At 43.5% G+C, this 18,293-nt stretch overlaps 1 protein-coding gene across 1 annotated transcript; it reads left to right on the top strand.

Annotated features, from left to right (window-relative positions):
* The first annotated feature begins 637 nt into the window (after positions 1–637).
* ARR3 (arrestin 3) lies at positions 638–12,675 on the top strand. Its single transcript, XM_068962399.1, has 16 exons — positions 638–654; positions 917–947; positions 1,097–1,157; positions 1,313–1,357; positions 6,009–6,208; positions 6,330–6,389; positions 6,549–6,616; positions 7,262–7,397; positions 7,581–7,665; positions 7,917–7,989; positions 8,381–8,518; positions 11,118–11,201; positions 11,459–11,482; positions 11,652–11,704; positions 12,007–12,016; positions 12,579–12,675. The coding sequence occupies exons 1-16, from the start codon at positions 638–640 to the stop codon at positions 12,673–12,675; spliced, it is 1,182 nt and encodes a 393-aa protein (XP_068818500.1).
* Positions 12,676–18,293: the final 5,618 nt, after the last annotated feature.

Raw genomic sequence — 18,293 nt, 5'->3', positions numbered from 1 at the left:
GGTTCAAGAAAGGCTTTCAACTTCCATAGAGGCTTCTGCCGCCAACAACCAAGAGCATGAGGGTACCTTTACTCTTCTGCACCTTTCTCCTTTCTTAGCTGTGTTAAGGCCACCATGAGGTGAACTCAGGCTCAGAATCCATCGCAAAAACCAGAGTCTGGGTTTTGTTCATTCATTCATTCATTCATGTATCTAACAAACATGTCTTGGCATCTACCCTGTGCTAGGTGATGCTCAACCTCATCCAGTACAATTTTCTTCATAATTTCGTGGACGAAGGCCTTTCTCCAAACAAATTCCTTCTCCCAAAACACTCTCGAGAGGAAAGGGCCCCAGCTATTTAATAAAGCCTCATCCTTTCTGGAGAACAAACAGTACGATTAGTCAATAATTTGTAAAAACTAGGGGAGTTTTTTTTTCCTGTGTTCTGGATGGGTGAGAGTATGCCTGAATAAGTAACCCTGGTAGGAGGAAGAATAGGAAGCATGGATGGTGGTGGGGTGTCTGTCTAAGAAGAAAAGGTTATGTCACACCAGGTGTGTCCAGATGGTATATCAAAGCCAGGTAAGGAGAATGGGACCAAATGATTGAGCCTCCCTCCTTCCCCTCTTGCCAGAAAAGGCTCAACATCCACACCATGGCCAACATGTCTAGGTAAGTAAGAACTCCTAATTCTCTGCTTCTGTGACTTGTGGCTTACCCAAACCCAACGACTTGCCTTTGGGGTGGGGGGGTTTGCAACCTCTCTTTTACTTGTGTTGCCTCCACCTGGGTGTCACTTCATTCTCCTTGGGCCTCTTCCTCTAATCCTAGAAATATTTCCTTTTCTCCCCAATTCCCTTTCTTTCCTTTCCCTTCTTCTCCCCCTCCCTTATCTTCCAATCGCCTTCCATATCCTCTGATTTTCTCCTCATAGGGTGTTTAAGAAGACCTGCTCCAATGGCAAGGTGAGAGAACCTGACCCAGATGGGCAAATGAAAGGGGAAAAGGGATAGATGTGTGCGTCCTTCAAGGTCTCAGGGCTTGGGTTGGGGCCTTCAGGGGAATCCATTAAAAGAAGATTATGAGAGTAACATGGGAGGTTGTTCCACAACAGCTATCCATCTACCTGGGGAAACGGGACTTCGTGGACCATGTGGACATGGTGGAACCCATTGGTCAGTGAGTCCGAAAAGGGAAAGAGCCTGGGGAGGAGGGGAGTGGGAGCAAGGGAGTGAAAGAAAGCCAAGAAAGGACCATGTAGAAGAGGAACTTCTGTTTCATAGTCTGAGGACTTTTCCTGACCAGGGTGCCGTTTCTCCCCCCTCCATAGATGGTGTAGTCCTGGTTGACCCTGATTACTTAAAAGGCCGAAAGAGTAAGTAAAAACCCTTGTTGGTCTGTGTATATGCCAGTGACCCCAACCTAAAATGTCACACACACCAGACAAGTAATCTGAATGAGTGGACTGGACGAGTGGACCAGAGGGTTATAAGAAAATTAAAAAGTGGTGGGAATTGTGAATGTCTTATCTGATAGAAGCTAACAACTGGGAATTTCAGCCCAGTGTAGCCAAATTTTCTGATTGTTAAAGAGGAACTGGAAATAAAGGTCAGAATAAGACTTTGAGAGGCTCAAAGTCTGAAAAGATTCTAGTGCCTCTTCCCAAATAATATTTAAAATAGATATATTTCTAAAGCATTAATTATATTTTCTTTTCCAAGATCACACAAAATTTACATGTGTGCTGAAATTAAATGCTTTTTTCTAAAATCTCTGATTTTCTCCCTTATTGTTGGTAGGGCCTTTGCTTCACTGCTAACCTGAACACACACTTAGACTGCCTACTGAAAGATCCAGTACACCAGAAATCCATATTATTAAAATATGGATTAAATTGATATGGATTAAATTATTAAAATTTGCATTAAGCAAATGTCCTGATTTTCAAATGTTGGCAGCTAATTAAGAGATTTTTTTAAAGCCCTGGATAAATCAAAAAACTATTTTTCCAAGGGCTGGACCTGCAGGCTGCCACTTTGCATTTCTTTTTCCCTTTATTTGCATATGTCTTTCCGTATCTCCTTTGTGTAGGGAAACCCATTTTTTCCATTAAAAAAAAGTCCCAAACAAAGAAATAAACAAAACAACAACTACAGCAAGTAATAGCAAAACACATTACTCTGGTTACAGTATTATAGTTCCAGATTACACTGAAATAATTGCTTTGCCATTTTTTTCTTTAATTCTTGCTCTGTGATCCAACAGATTGAAAATTGGGTTCGATTTGAAAAAGTTCAGAACAAACTGATGAATACTAGTTCAAATGTAACCTTTAGGTATTGTGGAATAAACCAAACTTAATTGCTCAGATTAAACAGTGCGGATAAGCAATTCATCCACTTTTAAATATCAGAGGAATTTTGGGATATAGCCAGTAAATTAATCAACTTATTTAAGACTCTCAATTACTCTGTAGTTCTAAACCCTAAATCATTTTTTCACAGCCCTACAAAATTTTCAGAATAACCTACAGAAAAAAATCTTTAGTTTTAAAAATGTATGTTGACCCAGGAAATAAAATGTGTTTATTCCTTTAATTTTCATCTTCATGTCCCTTAGTAGTTTTATATTATTATTCATTTAAGCTGTATGTATTTAAGTTTATTCCTTAGCTTTTTTATATGCTTTGTTACTTTTATCAAGATAATCTTACTTGCATAACATTTCCAAATATGTATTTTTTCTTTTGAGGTGCACTTGTTGATGTAAAATATACTAATACTACGCCACTGAATGAAAAAGGCCAGTTGTAGGGCCATATATGTGGTAGTGTGAATGAAGTGTGGTTTAACAAAAACTGATGTGGGATCTTTCTGTATTATTTCTTACAACTGCATGTAAATCTACAATGATCTCAAAATAAAATGTTTCATTTCAAAAAGGCAATGAAAGATAAGTCATAAATATCTAAGGTGGCCTTATATTTAATTACAGAAACAAAGTTGGGAAGCAAATGAAACAAATTAAGAGCAGTTATCTCTGAAATATGTATGATGGCAGAACTTTGATTTCTCTTTTTGTTTGTGTTTTCTAATTGTCACACAACTAATATGTATTATTTATGTAATAAACACAAATATAAATAACTTTCGAATAGATGTTGAATTAAAAAAACTAAAACAAGCTATTTCTTAACACAAAAAAGGATGATTGTAAACTGTCAGAGAATCAATAAGATCTTGGGGGTGGGGTGATGCCCTTCCCACCACATACACAGCGGGATGTGACAAGAACAATTCATCTGATTAACACACCCTGAGCTCAGGGGCTATTAGACACCCTTTTGACTGGCCTCTCCTCTTTTTCTGATTTCTCTTCTCTTTGACTTCATCCCTTCCTTTGCTTCCTTCCAGCCACCTCTTTTCCTCATCTTCTCTCTTTTTTTCTTTCCTTTGCTCCCTCTTTCCTTTTCCTATTCTTGCTCTCCCTTTTCCCACTTTTTTTGGCATAACTGGGAAACCAAGATGAATTTAATTTATTGTATCTTTTGAAAATTGTTAAGTTTGTCTTCATGTAGAAACATTAGAAAAGTACAGATGAAGGAGAAAGACTGTAATCCTCTCACCCAGAGATAATCACAAATATTTCAGTTCACATTTATTCATATTTTCTGTGTAAAAATATCTATATTTTTATTTTAAATGCTATATTATACATAATACTTTCTAATCTTCTTTTTTGCCTATGCAATATGTAAAAATCTATAAAATTTTTAGTTGCCTAGTACTATATTGTATGAGTGCACCATCATATATTTCACCAACTTTAACCACTGGACATTTTTTGCTATGACAACCCCATAAAGTACATGCTTGTATGTATTTTTTTTCATACTTGTCCAATTATTTCTTTAGACTAAATGCTTGGAAAAGGAATGAATGGCCAAAGGGTAGTCACACATTTTTAAAGCTCTCTATCGCCAAATTGCCCTTCAAAATGGTTGTACCAATTAACTCTCCCTCGTGCAGGGTATCCTGGAGAAGGAAATGGCAACCCACTCCAGTATTCTTGCCTCGAAAATCCCATGGACGGAGGAGCCTGGTGGGTCGCATGGGGCTGCAAAGAGTCAGACACGACTGAGCGACTTCACTTTCATGCAGGGCATGAGGCTGCCCATTGTCCCAGTCATTATAAGCACTACCATTACCGCTACTTTCAGTCTTTGTTGTATCTTTTGAAAATAGTTTCATTTGCTTTGCTTGTTTGTAATTTTAAAAGCAGATAATCTGGCTGTTGTATATTTTGATTTCTTAAAAATACAAAAATAGGTTGGTTTCTACTAGTGTGTGGCTCTTGGTAGTTTTCTTTTCTTTGGGTCAGGGCTCCTGATAAGATTCTTGACCCCTATTCCATTTTTTCCCCAACCCCTGTTGTAAATCTTTCCTTCCCTCAGTCTCTGTCACTGTCCTCGGAAAGATATCTTTCTGTACCCTATCCCACACTCCACTAGTGCACGAAGTAGCTTTCTATTTGTCCCAATAATCTTAGGTACTAGCTGTAATGTATAAGTTCAATTATTATTGTTCCATTTCTCTAATATTCCCATGATGATCATCATCATCCACATCTATAATTTAAATTTCCACAGGGATTTCTCATACATCACCTCCTTACAACCATCCTGTGAGTTAAGTTGGGCATATGAGTCTAGGCTTTAGAGTCATGTCTGAGTTAAAATCCTGGGCTGTCATTTAGCTACTCTGAGCTCATTTTCTCTACCTATAAAACAGAGATAACTGTAGAGCTCTTCTGCAGTCCTATTATTGACAGGTGAAATAACTGAGGCTCAGACAACACAAGGGATTTCTACAAGTCGTATGCAAACCTAGGTTCTGACCCTAGAATTACACAATGAATATCCTGTACCCATCACCTAGTTTTAAAAAGAATTACAGAAACCAACTGAAGTCTCCTGTGTATCCTTCCCTAATCCCATACTCCTTCCTCCCTCCCTCCTTTCCTTCCTGCCTCCACCTCGGGTAATAACTATTCTAAATTTGATATTTATTGTTCCCATGATGTTTCTATACTTCTAATTTATATATCAGTGAGCAAATTTGGTATTGTTCTACATGCTTTTCAACTTTATATACATGGTATGATTGTGCATATCATCCTTCTTTTACTCAACTTTTGAGACTTAACCATGCTAATACATGGAGTTCAGGTTCATTATTTTAATCTCAGTTTAATATTCCATGATATGAATATACCATAACTGTTTACCCACTCTCCAATTGATAGGTATTTAAATCATTTCCAGTTTTATGCTATGACAAACACTGACGCCATGGACATTTTATGTTTCTCCTTATAGACAAGAGCAAGAGTTCCACTAGATTCTTATTTCATAAGATATGAGCAGATTCCACTTTATTGGACAGTGCCCAACAGTTTTCTAAAGTGGCTATACAAACATATACTCCCACCACAGTATGTAATTAATTGTTTCACATCTGGAGCATTGTTCAACATTTAGTGCTGTCAGACTTAAAAATTTTTGACAGTCTGAGGAGGCAGAAATGTTATCTCATTGTGGCTTTAATTTGCATTTATCTGATTACTAATAAGACTGGACATGTTTTCATACTTCATTGGCCATTCCATTCCACACTTCTGTGTAGAGCCTATTCATGCATTTTGCACACTTTTATATTGGAATGTTTGTATTTTTATTACTGATTTGTGGGAGTTTTTTTAGATACTATGAACACTAAACTTTTGTTACAGGTGTTGCAAATATTTCCTCAGGCTTTTGCTTGTTTCATTATTTATAAAGATTCTTAATGTAAAGAAGTTTTAAATTTTACTGTAGTCAAATGTGTTAATCCTTTTCTTTATGGCTATACTGGTTTGATAATATTACATTGTTTCTCCATGTCTTCCTCTGAGCTTCTTCTGATGCTGTTAAGATCTCCTTTCCCCCTCAGACCTGACAGGTCACTCTCTTGTTCCTTTGCCTGCAGTGTTTGTCATGTTGACCTGTGCCTTTCGCTATGGCCACGATGACTTGGATGTGATTGGTCTGACATTCCGCAAAGATCTGTACGTACAGGTCCAGCAAGTGGTCCCAGCTGAGCCTAGCAGCCCCCGGGGCCCCCTCACAGTCCTGCAGGAGCGACTGCTGCACAAGCTGGGGGACAATGCCTACCCCTTTACCCTCCAGGTACTGACCCCAAGCCCTAGGTAAGGCTTCTAGGGAAGATTAAGAGAGAAAGCTTAACAAAGAGAACAGAGTAAAGGGGTCCCTATTTCTTCTGTTTGCCGACCTCCTTCTGATCCTTTAGATGGTTGTCAACCTGCCCTGTTCGGTGACACTGCAGCCAGGTCCTGATGATACAGGAAAGGTGAGGTCTGGGTTCTCAAAAAGGTGGACAGAGGGATAAATGGACAAGACTGGAGAAAGGGACAGCTAATGGGAGGGATCAGACATTTCCTTATAAACCCATGAGGAAGGGAGTGGGCAGTGTCAGAAATGAGTTCTCTTTGCCTCTGCCCCTTTGCAGGCCTGTGGTGTTGACTTTGAAGTGAAGAGTTTCTGTGCCGAAAACCTGGAGGAGAAAGTCTCCAAGAGGTGTTTCTGTGGTCAACTTCAAAATCCCTGACTCTAGCCTGCACCAGGAAACAGATCTTGCTCTCAGGACAGAAACGTCCTTACTTCTAACCTGTGTAGCAGCATCACCACCAATTCAGATGCCCATTTCTGATTTCCCTCTAATTTCTCTTCTTTGCTCTAGAGCATGGGTCAGCAAACTCTTCTGTCAAAGGCCAGACAAGAAATATTAGGCTTTGTGAACAATGTACTTCCTGTTGCACCTACTGAACTGTGCCACTGTAGCATGAAAACAGCCATGGGCAGTACGTAAATGAACAAGCATGGCTGCGTTCCAATACTTTATGAACATTGAAATTTGAATTTTATATAATTTCCACATGTCATGAAATATTGTTCTTTGATTTTTTTCAACCACTTGAAAATGTAATGACCATTTTTAGCTTGCGGGCCACACAGACACAAGCAGCAGACCAGACTTAGCCAGTGAGCCATAGTTTGCTGACCTATGGTCTAGATACCTACCTTGAGGGTCCAGAGGCATTCTCTGAGGGAAACCTTCTGCCACCTCCACCACCCAAGCGAGGACTGGGCTATAGGTTTGGCACAAGAAAGGTCTGTGGGTCCTAAGGAGATGTTCTGGCTGTCCCCTTGGCCTCTACTTAGAGACTCTGTGCGGCTGGTGATTCGGAAAATACAGTTTGCTCCCCTGGAACCAGGCCCTGGCCCCTGGGCCCAGACTGTGCGCCGCTTCCTCCTGTCAGCTCAGCCCCTACAACTCCAGGCCTGGATGGACAAGGAGGTTTGTGACCCCCATTTCTCGCCTCCTAGCATGCAACCACTCTGAAACCCTTTCTTTATTGATCACCTACTTGGGAAGACAGGGGTGGAGGCCAGGTCAGCAAGAGTGCTGAGGAAACAAATTCTAGGTCTTTATCTGAGTGTTCTCCCTCCAACCTTATAACGGCCTCTCCTCCTGCTTTAGGTAAATTATCATGGCAAACCCATCTCTGTCAATGTTTCCATCAACAACTCTACCAACAAGGTCATCAAAAAAATCAAGATTTCAGGTCAGCTTCTCTTCCTGTCTCCCTGCCCCTGGTCCCAAATCCATACGTCTTTTTCTAGAACTCTGCCCCCACTTACCCAGTCTGCATTCATCTAGGCTTTCCCTCCATTGCAGGCTTATCAAAACATACATCTCTGTTTACCATATATGCACATCTTAGTATATCATATGAAGTGTGCCCGTGTACAAGGGCAGTGAGTTGGGGTCTTGAGGATGACAAACTATAGTCATGTGCTTTTCCTGGCTCTGCAGTTGACCAGATCACAGATGTCGTCCTGTATTCACTAGACAAGTACACCAACACTGTCTTCGTTCAGGAGTTCACGTGAGCTGGCGCTGGGGCTGGGGTCAGAGAGCTGAGGGATAGGGTGGTGGAAAGAGGGTCAGGGTCTGGAGGCAGACGAGAGGATTGGGGAAAGAAGGAAGTGGGGAAGAGGCCAGGACTGAGGAAGGTCAAGGTGAGGGCTGACGTGGAAAAAGGGAGGGATTCTGAAGAGAGCTAGAGGGAGGATACCCACAAGAGGATCATCGAATTCTGAGAGGGGGCATAAGACAATTTCCCACCAGAGTGAATCGTTCCCACTCTCCACAGTCAGACATGTCAGTTCTCTTGGATATTCCAGTAGGTTCATGGAATTGTGCAAAATACTCTTGGGAATGAGAATCACTTAGTTGGCAAGCCTAGCTTAAGTTCTTCTCTTCTTTTCCTTTCAAAGGGAGACTATAGCTGCTAACTCCACCTTCTCTAAGAGCTTTGCAGTAACCCCGCTCTTGGCAGACAACTGCCAGAAACAGGGCCTGGCACTGGATGGCAAACTCAAGCAGGGTGACACCAATCTGGCCTCCAGCACAATGTAAGCTCACATGTAACTCCCAGCCTTCATTTTCTAACCCCCCAACCCACTCTGTGTGCTATATATACAGTTCTGAGGTTTCACCTTCAATGAAGCCTACCTGTTTCAAAAAAAATTTAAACATTCAGAGACACCTCTAGGCAAGAGGGCCAACAGTAAGCTAAATAATACCCATGGGACCAATGACAGGCTTAGGTCATAGGCAACAAGGAAGGAAAAAGTGGATAGGAAAAATTCCTTATGTTGTATAATATTTTACAACTCAGAAAGGTCTTATGTATGGTACTGTTATCCTCATAAGAATCCCATTAATTAGGCTGAATATGTGTTCTTATTCTATCTCTGAGGCTCAGAGAGACGAGGGAACTTGTCCAAGCTTGCACAGTGGCAGAGGTGGAAAAGATGCTATCACATGTCATATGGCTCTAACACTGTGATCTCTGTAGCAGCTAATCTCTAGTGGAGATAGAAGTTCAGTGGAAGACAGATGAGAAATGGAGAGAAAAGAGGACAAAAATGAATATGATAGGAACTGATAGAATTATATCATCATTTATTTGGTCCTATGCCTAACACTTGGAGGCCCTAGTGTAAGATGTGTCTTCTACCAAAAACCATCTGCCACCATCTGACAAGCATTCATTCCCACTGCCTTTCTCTGTGCTTTATCAATCATGTAGCAATACATTGTTATTGCTTGAGAGAGACTGAGAAATCATCCCAATAGCATTACTTTGCAGATAGAGGATCAGCATCCCAGGGCAATGAAAAATCTTGGAAAACCTCCAAGATCATATGGCTTTCTGTATTTTCCTTTCCTTAAAATTAATTAATTAATTTGGCTGAACTGGGTCTTTGTTGCTGTGTGTGGGCTTTCTGTAGTGGAGGTGAGCAGGGGCTACACTTCATTGTGGTGGCATCTCTTGTTTGCAGAGCATGGGCTCTAGTGTGGGCTTCAGTGGTTGTGGCACAAGGGCTTAGTTGCCTTGCAGCATGTGGAGTCTTCCCAGACCAGGGACCGAACCTGTGTCCCCTGCATTGGCAGGCAGATTCTTATCCACTGTACCACCAGGGAACTCCTGTGCCTTATTTTTCAATCAGTCGGTTTTCACTGAATGCTTGTTACATAGTCATTCCTATGCTAAGCAATGTGGGAGGGTACGAAGAAGTTGAAGATAGTCTCTGCCTTCAGTTTATGGCTGAAATGGGGAACAAAGAGGAATGCGACCCAGCAATCCCAGTGCTGGGCATACACACTGAGGAAACCAGAATTGAAAGAGACATGTGTACCCCAATGTTCATCGCAGCACTGTTTATAATAGCCAGGACATGGAAGCAACCTAGATGTCCATCAGCAGACGAATGGATAAGAAAGCTGTGGTACATATACACAATGGAGTATTACTCAGCCATTAAAAAGAATACATTTGAATCAGTTCTAATGAGGTGGATGAAACTGGAGCCTATTATACAGAGTGAAGTAAGCCAGAAAGGAAAACACCAATACAGTATACTAACGCATATATATGGAATTTAGAAAGATGGTAATAATAACCCTGTATATGAGACAGCAAGAGAGACACATGTATAGAACAGTCTTTTGGACTCTGTGGGAGAGGCCGAGGGCAGGATGATCTGGGAGAATGGCATTGAAACACGAATATTATCATATGTGAAACGAATTGCCAGTCCAGGTTCGATGCATGATACCAGGTGCTCGGGGCTGGTGCACTGGGGTGACCCAGAGGGATGGTATGGGGAGGGAGGTGGGAGGGGGGTTCAGGATGGGGAACACATGTACACCCATGGCAGATTCATGTTGATGTATGGCAAAACCAATATAATATTGTAATTAGCCTCCAATTAAAATATTTACATTAAAAAAATTGAAAAAAGAGGAATGTGAATGCCATCTATCAGTTAAATGTTAGTATGTGTAGTTCAGATTATAAATCCAATAGGAGTTCAAAGAAGCCAGCATAGCTGGAGGAGGCAGAAGGAGCTAGATCTTGAAGAATGTGTTGGATTTGGATAGCAATAGAGGAAGAAAAGAGAGTTCCAGGTTGGGAATACAGCCTGGGGAAACATTAGACGTTAAGAATCTGCACGACTTGTTCTGAGCAAGGAGAGAGGATGGGTCTGGTTAGGTCGTATCCCAGGTGTTAGGGAGTTAGGGCAGGAAGGTTAGAGAGGCTGCTGCTGCTGCTAAGTCACTTTAGTTGTGTCTGACTCTGTGTGACCCCATAGATGGCAGCCCACCAGGCTCCTCCATCCATGGGATTTTCCAGGTTAGAGTACTGGAGTGGGCTGCCATTGCCTTCTCCGGTTAGAGACACTAGTTGGGGCCAAATTGTTAAGGGTTGTGAAAGTCAAGCAGTGTACTAATTATATTCAGAGAGGCAGCCTCTTGAGCAGAGGGTGACATGGTAAAACTGGATTTGAGGAACAGAAATGCGATCCCAATGAGTAGGAGATCAGAGCCTGGGAGACCTGTCAGATGACAAAAGATGCACAGGAAGGGACCGGGGGACTGAATGAGTTAGCTCCCTCGCAGCCATTTCCCCTCAAACACACAACGATGACTACTACCACCTCCCAGTCTTCGACCAGGAGTGGACAAGGAGCTGCTGGGGATCTTGGTGTCCTACAAAGTCAGAGTCAACCTGATGGTGTCCTGTGGAGGGTGAGTGAGAATGCAGGGTCTGTCTGGGCAGGGGCTGGGGAGCCACTTTTGTCTTCTTCCCAGTTGGACTGACCCATTCAACCCACCCCTTCTATGGACCTGTTTCCCAAACCTGTGAGCTCCATGAGCAGGCTACCTTCCCTTCCAGAAACTGATTCTGTGGTTGAGTTGGCCTTACAATCCCTAACTCCCCTGTCAAATTAGGTTGCTACTTTCCATTTCCAGCTGCTAATTTTAGGGTGTCATTCTACCCTCAGCATCCTAGGGGACCTGACAGCCAGGTAAGAGACTGTTGGGTGGGGGGAACTAGGGCAAGAAAGGGAGGATGCAATCAGATCAAAAGAGTGATGAGGGAGAATCTAAGGGCACACTAGGACCAAAAAACAGGGAGAGAGGTTCAGGGAGTAGCCTTGGAGGGAGATCTGTAACCCAATCTTGGGATCCTTGCAGTGATGTTGGTGTGGAGCTCCCCCTGATTCTGATGCACCCAAAGCCGTCAAACGGTGAGTGACCAGGTGGGACTCACAGGAACAGTGGTCCCGAGGGTTGGGGACCAAGTAATTCTGATCTCATGAATCTAGGACTGGCAGTTTGAGTAGAGATTCTATAGCAATAGGTAGGTTGGGTGAATAGGTTTTCAGGGCAATTGTGTGTATGCGTGTGTACACACATGCATGTGTGTGTGTATTGTGTATGTATGAGAGGGAGACAGGTCAAAAAGAGAGAGGGAAGAGTAACAAGACATTTCTTCAGGGAACTTATCAGCTTTAATCCATATTTCCTTCCCTCTCTATGCTCACTACAGAGGCTGCTAGGTAAGAAAATGTGAGACCTGGAAACCTCGCCCCCCACCCCTTTCCCCACTGCCACTCTCTGTTTTATGACAATGGAAATGTTAAAAAGCTTCCCTGGAGTGTTGTTTTCAATAGGTGTGCAGTGGAAACATATGGTTTAACTTCGTGGCGTAGTTTAGTACAGTGCTTTTCATAAGCCCCCTTTCCCTTTTTGCATCCCCCACCCTCCACCTCCTGCTTTTCTCCCAGTCGTCGTCCTTCACCCTCATCCCTTCCAGTCTTTGCTTTTTTCCCTGCCTCCTAGCCCTTATTTCTCATTTGTCATTTTTCCATGCCTTCTCTCCTTCCTACCCCCAATTCTTATTTCCCCTCTGAGGGGGGAACTTTTGTGTTTGGAGATTGGGGAAGGAATGAAGGAAACAAGCCCAGTGTGGTCCATGTCGGGGGCGGGGGGCAGCTGAGAGGGGGTGAGGGTCTGAGCTGAGTGGCAAGGAAGGGATCACTTCTCTGGGGTCAGGAAATGGGAGTGGATGATGCTCAGAGTTGTTCCTAACCCTCTGTTCCCTTCTGCTGCTTCTGCAAGCTCTGAGGACATAGTCATCGAGGAGTTTGCCCAGCAGGAGCCCAGTGGAGAGGAGAGCCAGGAGGCTTTGGCAGCTGAGGGGAATGAGGACAGCTGAGCGCCTGGCTCCAGTACCTACATGTGGGAGCCCCCTGCAACACTCAATAAATCAGCTTGTCCGGATGTGCCTTCTGATCTCTTTGGTACTTCCTCCTCTTGGAGGAGGATAATGGAACTATCTAGAATGAACCAACTCCCCACCCCAAGCCTCCTACCCCCACTCCACACTAGTGATTAGATTTCCTGCAGCATGTGCTTTTCCTCCAAATGACCCCTGAATTCCCTTTGGCATGGCCACCTACCCTCTGTGAGTGCTTCAGCTTTCCTGGCCATCCCTGCCCTCATCCCACCCCCAACTATCCCACTCCCAGGATCACACACGGCCCAGCTGCCCCACCTCAGGGCTGTGGGCAGGGCCTGAGAGGGCATGGCCCCAAGCCCAGGCCTGAAGGTGACGTTGATGGCTGGATGGAGTGCCATGTGACCCCAGGCAGCAAGTGCCACCCACCTGCCAAGCACAAAGCATATCACAAGGCCCACCACTGAGGCTTCAGCCTGGGATCCACCACACCCAAGCGCCAGTCTCTGTGCAAATCCAAGCCCTGCAATCCTTGGCTGGCAGAGTGGTGGGGGCCTAGGTTGGGCTTTGGGGATAGGAAGATGTGATGGTATGGAATGGAGTAGCGGGCTCTCAAGGGAATCAATATCCTTTTCACCCAGGGTGTCACCTGGCCTACTTATCCTCACCCACTTTATGTACAACAGCTTGGAACCCAGCGCCTGCTGGGTGAGTCCAGTACAAGGCATCACACAGTACGTTTTTGCCCCCGCCAACTTACCTGGGGATTCTTTTCCTCAAAGTTATCTATTGTAAGCATTGAAAAGTTGAACCAGGACACTTTTCAAGGGCCATTCTCTACTTCCCTGGTGGCTCAGACTGTAAAGCGTCTGCCTACAATGTGGGAGACCAGGGTTCAATCCCTGGGTCAGGAAGATCTCCTGGAGAAGGAAATGGCAATCCACTCCAGTACTCTTGCTTGGAAAATCCCATGGATGGAGGAGCCTGGTAGGCTACAGTCCATGGGGTCGCAAAGAGTCAGACACGACTGAGCGACTTCACTCACTCACTTACTCACTCAACTTCTGGGTCTAAGACTGCCTGGTACTGGGGGTAGAGGAGGGGTACAGAGTAAGTATCTGTCCCTCCTTTGCAGGCAACCTTTGGCATTGACTTCCTGTCTAAGATCATGTCCTTGGAGGACCGAATAGCGAGTGTTCACTCCCACGTCACTAACCCAGTACCTCAACCACTTAGGCCTATTCATCACAATAGGGTAGCACCCACTGTGCTGTGCTTACTGTACTGTAAGCCCACATTACCTGTGGATAAAGGAGAACTAAAAAGTGAAACCTCTACAAGAATAACTAAATAAATAAGACAAAAAAGTGAAACCTCCCCAAATCACCAAACCCTGTGCTGTTTCTTATTCTGTCTCTTCTCATCTAATCTCTACCTGTACGTAACAAAGTACAAGTAGTCTCTAATCCTTAAATCTGTTGCTCTGTAGGGTCTTCCTTCATGAAAATAGTCTACTGAGATAGAACCTCTCTTAGGATGGTAGGCACTTACTTGGTTTGTGGCCATAGCTGCTACTTTTCAGGAACCCAATTTCCTTGACTCTTTTGATTTTCCCTTCATTAAATTCTAGCCTTTAGAAAGCTAGTTAGCTGCAGTTATGAGACACAGCTGGCTAGAAGCACTTTTGCAGCCTAATTTCTAGCAACATTCATGATTCAATTATTGCTGTGGTTGTCTTCAACATCACAAGTGGGTGTTATGCCACATTTTACCTGAAAAGGGGATTGTAGGAAGCAATAGAGAGGTTGGTAAAACTAGCAGAGAGGATAATAAAAATACAAGCATGAGTGCATAGGAAAAAAAAAGACTAGCAGAGAGAAAGACAGGTACATTATTCTCTTTGAATATCAACTAAATGATTCAACTCTCTGCAACACATTATCCTGTAGACATCAATTTTTTCGAGGAAACAGATAAGTGGGTAGAAGATGTATGGGCAGAGAGAGGTAATTATATCATCATTACAACTGCTTCTGGCATATCTAGCTCAGTCCCAGTGGGGAGCATCTCAGTTCAGTTCAGTTCAGTCGCTCAGTCATGTCAGACTCTTTGCAACCCCATGGACTGCAGTGCGTCAGGCTTTCCGGTCCATCACCAGCTCCCAGAGCTTGCTCAAAATCATGTCCATTGAGTCAGTGATGCCATCCAACCATCTCATCCTGTGTCAACCCCTTCTCCTGTCTTCAATCTTTCCCAGCATCAAGGTCTTTTCCAAGAGTCAGTTCTTTACATCAGGTGGCCAAAGTATTGGCGTTTCAGCTTCAGCATCAGTCCTTTAGGATTGACTGGTTGGATCTCCTTGCAGTCCAAGGGACTCTCAAGGGTCTTCTCCAACACCATAGTTCAAAAGTATCAATTCTTCAGCACTCAGCTTTCTTTATAGTCCAACTCTCACATCTATGCATGACTACTGGAAAAACCATAGCTTTGACTAGATGGACCTTTGTTGGCAAAGTAATGTCTCTGCTTTTTCATACTTTGCTCTATTTACTTGGGAGATTTACTTGTGTCAGGGATTAGAGCTTTGAGGCTTCTTGGTCCTAGGGAAGCATCATTATGCCTCAGAAAGGACTATCCCTATCCAGTAACTCTGGGTCAGAAGAGGGTCTTAACACTATCTGATCACTTACTTCATTTCTCATTTATCCAGACAAGTCTCTACAGAGGAGGCAGAATTATTGAGCCCAGTCCCAAAACCAGTTGCAATGCAAAAAATATAACTCATGTCTCTTTATGATTTCTCCATTGCATTCGTCCCTAGTTATTCACCATGGCTTACTCTTTTGGTTAACTTTGGTTTATCCTATTGTGGGGTCGGGGTAAGGTTCATCTCCGTACTATGCAGTGCAAAGGCCTGGAATCGTGTCCCTGAACCTAACCTTTGTTTTTTCTTTTGCACAAACACACACACACATATACACACAGAGCTATTCCAAGGCATGGCTTCTGCCCTTCTTTCAAGGTTAAATCCTTTCTACTGAAGGAAGAGGAGAGGATCCTTTCTCCCAGTCTTGCTGAGGTAGGGAGGGTACAAGCAGAGAAGGCAAACTTCCTTTGCTGAGTTGATGGCCAGGCCAATTTTTCTGCCTGACATACTGAAGGGGAAACGGAACTAACTTCAGCCCAAAGCAGCTGCCTGGTTTGCTTTTAGGTGAAAGGGATGAGAAGATAAAAACTTCTTTTTTGTGTCTCCTACAAGATGCCTCTGAGAGTTGAGATTTGACTCCAGCCACTTCACTCTACTACCTTCCTTCCTTAACACACACTTTGGTGGTAAAATCCAACTGGGACCCTCCAATGAGTCAAACATCAAAAACCACTGTTCTTATTGACAGCTTAGGCTATCTCTCTGCCTAATTTGATCAATTTGCTGTATTTGGGCTTCCCAGTTCCAGTCCTCCCCCACTTCACGTTTACGGTTTAAATACTTGGCTACTTATGAAGCTCTTATTCAATTCCTAGGCTTAGGGGTAAAACAGAACCCCTGAAAATGCTATCTTTTTTTCCTTGACCACTTCTCACAGTTACAAGGTGGAAAGTTCTTGCAGAGTCCAGGAATCAATCCCACCTGACCATGTGGGATGTCTTACTGATAAACAACATCTGCAGGGGATCCAATTCTACAGCAGCTGCTGCTGCTAAGTCGCTTCAGTCGTGTCTGACTCTGTGTGATCCCATAGATGGCAGCCCACCAGGCTCCCCCATCCCTGGGATTCTCCAGACAAGAACACTAGAGTGGGTTGCCATTTCCTTCTCCAATGCATCAAAGTGAAAAGTGAAAGTGAAGTTGCTCAGTCGTGTCTGACTCTTCGCGACTCCATGGACTGTAGACTACCAGGCTCCTCTGTCCATGGGATTTTCCAGGCAAGAGTACTGGAGTTGGGTGCCATTGCCTTCTCTGCTACAGCAGCTAGAATATCTCAAAGACCAACACAGTTCCTTCATTGTTTTCTTATCTACACCTTCAATATATGACAGGTCCTTTCACCCCAGTCTCTTATTGTTTGTGCCTTCTCCACACCATACCTACACCTCCACAATGCAGTTGCACCACGGTAGTGTCCCAACACAGAGCCATTCTAAGTACCTCAAAGAACGAACCAATTTAGGGCAAGAGGATTTTTGCCTCTTAGGCCTGTGGTACCTGGCTGGGACTTTTTACCCTGTTCACTACACTTCTTAGATGAGTTGTTTTAAAACCTTTTACCCACAGGGAGAGTCTTGAACCTCAACATTCAGTAGACTCAGCCAATATGTCTTTGTGCAAGTATCTCAGCCCCTAGTTTCTTACTCAGATGGCCATTTGGGGGCAGCAGAGCAAATATGAACATATATTCTATGTGGGGCTGGGGGGGTGGATTTCACTGGTGGCTCAGATGGTGAAGACTCCACCTGCAATGGAAACCCAGGTTCAATTTCTGGGTCGGGAATATTTCCCTGGAGAAGGGAACAGCAACCCACTCCAGGATTCTTGCCTGGAGAATTCCAAGGACAGAAGAGCCTGGTGGGCTACAATCCATGAGGTCACAAAGAGTCAGATACGACTAACACTTTCACTTTCCAGGAAACACAGAGGCAGCTAGATTGACTGCACCTCCAGCTCTGCTCACCAGGATATTGCTACCTGACAATAGCACTGAGCCTCTAGAAGAGGTACCATAGCAGAGCTGGGGTTGGGGGGGGGGTGTTTATAGGAAGAACCAGAACTTCCTCACAGAGATATGTTACTACTATTTAGAACAGTTTCCCATATTTGAAGACTTACTCAAATTCATTAAAAAGAAGTGGGATGGAAACCCTGGTTGATTAGTGGTCGGCAGAGTCAGTAAATTGGTTTATGCAAAATTTGGGAAGAGTAGAGTGGGAAAGTGAGTTAACTGTGGCAACATGAGTAGAGGTGGTGCTGAAAGTGAAGAGGTGCAGCCTTCTAATAGTGATTTTTAAAAATTGAGGCATAGTTGATATACACAATTGTACTGTGACTTTGAATAAAAAGATCTTTAAGTACAAAAAATAAAAAATAAATATATATTTTAAAAATCAGACATCTAGGCTACTTCTCAAACCAACAGCATCACTCTTCAGGGGGAAGGGCCTCAAAATATATATTGAAGTTTCCCAGGATTCTTCAAGGAAAATTTGAGACTTTCATTATGGGGTACAACTTCACCCCATACCTCATTAGATAACTTTCTATTCTTAATGGGTATTGTGAACATGTCAATGGCATTACACGTGGCCTGGAATATCTAACAATGGATTGCTAAGAACATGGCAGAAGAACATGGCTATTTGGGAGTTGGGGTGAAGACAAGGGGGAAGTCAGCAAGCAGTCAGTACTACTCAACCAACCAGGTGGAAATTGGGAACTGACTGCTTACTGCTATCCCTGAAAAGAAATGCATCTAAGCCTCTCCCTTAGTTTATGTTCCAGATGAAAGAATCTGGGAAAAGAGAAGACAGAACTATATTAATACTGGCTCCTGCACAGAAGTGGCCATAGTTCATGGGGGAAGGGACACCGTTTCCTCCAGTAC

The sequence above is a fragment of the Capricornis sumatraensis genome, chromosome X (assembly GCF_032405125.1).
Source record: "Capricornis sumatraensis isolate serow.1 chromosome X, serow.2, whole genome shotgun sequence".
Lineage (NCBI taxonomy): Eukaryota > Metazoa > Chordata > Mammalia > Artiodactyla > Bovidae > Capricornis > Capricornis sumatraensis.
Note: the sequence above shows the minus strand (reverse complement) of the source record. Positions and strands in the feature narration are given on the sequence as shown.